This window comes from Saccopteryx bilineata, chromosome X (assembly GCF_036850765.1).
Source record: "Saccopteryx bilineata isolate mSacBil1 chromosome X, mSacBil1_pri_phased_curated, whole genome shotgun sequence".
NCBI classification, from domain to species: domain Eukaryota; kingdom Metazoa; phylum Chordata; class Mammalia; order Chiroptera; family Emballonuridae; genus Saccopteryx; species Saccopteryx bilineata.
In genome coordinates, this window is record NC_089502.1 from 146550181 (window position 1) to 146555180 (window position 5000).

A 5000-nucleotide genomic window follows, 5' to 3' on the forward strand; every position below is an offset into this window, starting at 1 on the left:
ACACACACACAGAGGGACGGCCGTGTGAGGACCCAGGGAGGAGACACAGACACGCACAGAGGGACGGCCGTGTGGGGACCCGGGGAGGAGACACAGACACACACAGAGGGACGGCCGTGTGAGGACCCGGGGAGGAGACAGCCGTCTGCACGCCCAGGAGAGAGGCCTCAGGGGGACCCAGCCCTGCCCCCACCCGGGTCTCACACTCCAGCCCCCAGGAACCGGTGGACACACAGGTCTGTTGTGTCAGCTGCCCCACTGGGGGCCGTTTATTCTGTGAGCCTGCGTGGACGAAGACAGTTCCTGTTGGAGAAACCTGGCCCTTAAAATCCAGCTCCTAAAAAAAGTAAAAAAATAAAAACGGGCCAGCCCCGGGCCCTGGGTGGGCCTTCTGGTCCGAGGAGGGAACAGGAGGAACACGGAGCAGCCCAGCCCAGTGACTCACCGAGAGGTTCCAGGAACCAGAATCTGGGCTCCTGCTCGCTGACTCAGAGCCTCTCCCAGCTTGGGGGGCCAGAGAACAGCCAGCCTCTCCCCCCCCCCGGGAGAAAAGATCATGCGGAGAGTGAGCTTTGACGGACGGACGGACGGGGGATCCAGTTGGGGCTCCGAGACCGCTAGGGGCCGAGTCATTTATTTCTCATGTATGAATCTCGCACAGAACGGAGGAACACGGAGTAGGAAGGACCCACACGGAGGCTGAACTTCAGGGGTGTGTGTGCAGGGGGGGGGGCAGACACTCCCCCTCCCAAGAGCAAGGTTTCCTGGGCTGCAAAAAGTTGGGGTGTCCAAGAACAGAATAACAGAGCACTCCACACGGTATCTGCGTAAATATTGAATGTGCTTTTTCCCCGCGATTTCGTTCAGGACAGAATGACAAAAGGTTGCATTACTACATCGGGTCACGTGTCCTCTCTCTATCTCTCTCTCTCTCTCTCTCTTGCCCACCTCGTAGGGACAGGGTCACGGGGACGAGGCCACCTCTACAGTGACAGACGTCCAGCCCTTCACGTGGACACGGTGTGGGCACCATGCTTGACTCCATCGTATAAAACGGAGTCACCGTTTCCCAGTGAAGAAGCTCGTTACAAAGGTTGGTTTCCACCCAAAAGAGTCCCCTTCAACTTAATTGAAGGTGTTCAAAAAAAAACGCTGAGCAAATGTCAAACAGCACATGGCTATCATCATCATCATCATTTAAAATGAATCCATAGATTGATTGGTGGATGACAGGTGTTGAAAATGTACAGACTTCCAATTACAAAAGAATTCAGGTTTAGGATATAATGTGGACAGGGAGGGTGACGATAGTTAAAAAGATATTATGTTATAGAGTTGCAACATGGTATCGTATCTGAAAGTTGCAAAGAAGAGTAGATCTTAATAGCCTTCAATGTAAGAGAGAAATTTTGTAGCCATGTCAGGTGTTGGCTGTTAACTAGAGTCATTGGGGTGATGGTTTTGGAACATACACATGTATTGAGATACAAACTAAAGAGCTTAAAGACGTCAGTTAGAGGTCAATGAAGCAAACAACCTGTTGCATTTTGTCAGCTGTGACTTTTTTCTTTAAGTGAGAGGAGGGGAGAGAGAGAGACAGACTCCCGCATGCGCCCTAACCGGGGTCCACCCAGCAAACCCCACCTGGGGCCGATGCTTGAGTACTGAGCTATTTTTAGTGCCTGAGACTGGTGCACTCCAAAAGAGCTATTCTCAGCGCCCAGGGCCATGCTCAAAGCAATTGAGCCGCTACCTGTGACAAGGGAAGAGAGAGAGAGAAGGGGGAGCTGGAGGAGGGGGGGGGGGGAGAAGCAGATGGTCACCTCTCCTGTGTGCCCTGACCGGGGATCAAACTGAGGATATCCGCAGGCCGGGCCAATGTTCTATGGATGAAGCCACCAGCGAGGACCTCGGCTGTGACATTTTATACCCAAGTCTACCCTGCCAGAACCAGAGAGCATCAGACGCCCTCGAGGTCCACTGACCTCATTGAGAAAAGTGTGCGCTGGACAAGGGCCCCATCTGTGGCTTGTATCGGAGGTGCCTGTCAATCTTGGGGTCACCCATGGCCCCAACATGCCTCTCGTCCCTTTGAGAGAGTGAGCTGCCTAATGCAGGGATTCCCAACTCATTGCTCTCTCTCTCTCTCTCTCTCTGTCTCTCTTTCTTTCTTTTTCTCTCTCTGTTCCTTTGTCCCTGGACACAGCTATGTGGACAGCAGCCAGGGTCTTGAAGAGAGGACAGAGGAGGAGCAGTCATAGCCGAGAGGGCTCAGCAGACAGACACCAGCAGAGAGAGCGCCACGCCCAGGGCCCCAGGAAGAAGCGACTGTGGGGAACCCCACCGGGAGCTCTGCTTATGATCCCCTAATCCACCGCCCACTGTGCCTCCCCACCCCGTGCTGGGCATACCGTGTGAGTTTCCGTAGCCGTCGTAACCGGGCTGGTAGCCGCCACCACCGCCGCCGCCTCCTGCAGGCGAGAAGGTTAGTTGAGGGGTGTTTCATCCGCAGAGCGTGGGGCTCATGGAAGGTGTCTCCCGGACCCGGGCGATGGCAGCAAAGCCAGGCCCAAGGGTCACCCCAAAGAGTGCCTGAGAGGGCGGCCGGGCAGGGGCTACCGGGCATGTTCCAGGGTGCCACCCCAAGTCGTGGCGTCCTGGTGGGAAAGGTCAAGCCAGGTCCTGCGGCCGTGGCTCCAGATGCCCCAAGTGTTGGGCAGTTATTTAAATTCTCAGATGCCCCCTCCAACCTCCCCTGCGCCTCCCTGCACCCTCATCACATACAGGGTCACCCCCACACGGGAGAAGTTCCGCGGAGAGTCCTAACTGAGGGCGCTTTTTATGAAAGACGAGACATTTTAATTTCATTTTCTTTTTTTTGTCCTGGTCACTGTGGTTGCCAACCTTCAGGACGAAGCCCTACATTTATTTCCTGCCTTTGCCCATCGCAGAAGCAGGGGACTGGGTGTGGCCCGTTTGTTTGGACAGACACACATGCCGCTTGGCACAGGGCGTGGGCGGGCCCCTGAACTCGCCTACTGTGAAATCACAGAACTAAACAGAGGAGAAACGTCACACGCTACATTGAACGTGCACACGTGTGCATGTGTGTGTGTGAAGCTATAAATATATATGGATGTAGAGAAGCGTGAAAATATAAAGATGCAGGATATGAAAAAAATCACACATATACAAAGGTGTATATATATAAAAATAAATGTATATGTAACATCAATATATACACATATACATAAATGTATATGCAGCAATGTGTATATACACTCATATAAACTATATGCAAATATAATACACATGTATATAACATGTCACATACATACATATATGAAAGTATATACCATGTATATAGATAAACATGCACATATAAATATACACATATGAACGTATATAATGCCATAATTTTATACTACTGTACACACCTATAAACACATACACAAATATATACATGTTCCTATATAGAGATGTGTGCATATATATAAGTATATATATTATAAAATATAGAGACATGCATATGTAAAAAAATATATACACACATGCATAAATATATATGTATGTATGTATAAAGCTATATAAGTATGTATAAGATGTATTCTTATATATAAGTTACATGTTTTCCTTAATATTAGTTACATAATATTTATTATTATATATGTGCATATATATAAGGTGTATACTTATGTGTATATATTTGTAAATGTGTATGTGTATAAAAAGAATACATACTTACGAAGGTATGTATACATGAGAATTGATATAAAAAGAATAGACTTTAAATGTTCACCATACACAAAAGAAAATGATTGGTAATCACATGAGATTGCCCTAATTACTAATCATGTCAGCCGACCCCCAGTGGTGGTGATGTTGCAATATTTTAGATATGTGTCAAATCAGCATAGGGTACACCTTAAACCAGGGGTCGGGAAATTTTGTGGCTGAGAGAGCCACAAACGCCACATATTTTAAAATGTCATTCCGTGAGAGCCATACAACGACCCATGTACGTTACACATTATCCAATAAAAATGTGGTGTTGTCCCGGAGGACAGCTGTGATTGGCTCCAGCCACCCGCAACCATGAACAGGAGCAGTAGGAAATGAATGGATTGTAATCCATGAGAATGTTTTATACTTTTAACATTATTACTTTTTTATTAAAGATTTGTCTGCGAGCCTGATGCAGCCACCAAAAGAGCCACATCTGGCTCGCGAGCCATAGGTTCCCGACCCCTGCCTTAAACTTACAGAATGCTACCTGTCAATCACTTCACAATGCACATAAACATTTTAAACGAGAGGTAGAGAGATACAGACATACACAGACGTCTCGGTAAAGACAGGCGTGCACACGTGTATAGACAGGTGTGTATTTCAGTGTCTGTATAACGGTGCGCATGGACAAACGTGTGTGCACACTTACACACACACATGCGTTTTATAGCGAGACAACGCGGCTTTAAATGGAATCGTCCAGGGAGAGACTGCAGGTCCGTCTCCCACAGGGGCGGCCCGTGCACCCAGGCTGGGGCGGGGGGGGGGAGAGACACTCTCCCAGGTCGGCTGAAGAAGCCCACACGCACGTACCTGCCGGTGGTCTGGGCCTGGGCTGGTAGCCGCCTCCGCCATCGCCGCCGTCACCGTAGTAACCTGCGGGGTGGAGCACAGAATGGTTTCTGACTGGGAGGACACGGGCGACCGTCCTGGGCCCCCCGGCTCACGTGAGGGACCCGTGGGCAGGAGCTGAGCTGAGAAACAGGCTCCCACCCTCAGGTGCTTGTTGGGTGGCCCTAAGCTCAGGACGGGACGTCGTGCCCTGAGCTCAGGACGGCGCTCCCATAAAGAGAAGCACAAGGCCCTGGCTGGTTGGCTCAGTGGTAGAGCATCGGCCTGGCATGCAGGAGTCCCGGGTTCGATTCCTGGCCCGGGCACACAGGAGAAGCGCCCATCTGCTTCTCCACCCCTCCCCCTCTCCTTCCTCTCTG

At 50.3% G+C, this 5000-nt stretch overlaps 1 protein-coding gene across 4 annotated transcripts in view; it reads right to left on the reverse strand.

Moving 5' to 3' along the window:
• The window catches only part of XG (Xg glycoprotein (Xg blood group)), a 43390-nt gene that overhangs the window by 10948 nt on the left and 27442 nt on the right, over nucleotides 1–5000 (reverse strand). For all 4 annotated transcript variants that reach the window (XM_066249881.1, XM_066249878.1, XM_066249880.1 and 1 more), the window contains 2 exons: nucleotides 4603–4665; nucleotides 2412–2471 (listed from right to left, as the gene is read on the reverse strand). In XM_066249881.1, the coding sequence (XP_066105978.1) occupies nucleotides 2412–2471; nucleotides 4603–4665 (123 nt within the window). The remainder of the gene's footprint in view (nucleotides 1–2411; nucleotides 2472–4602; nucleotides 4666–5000) is intronic.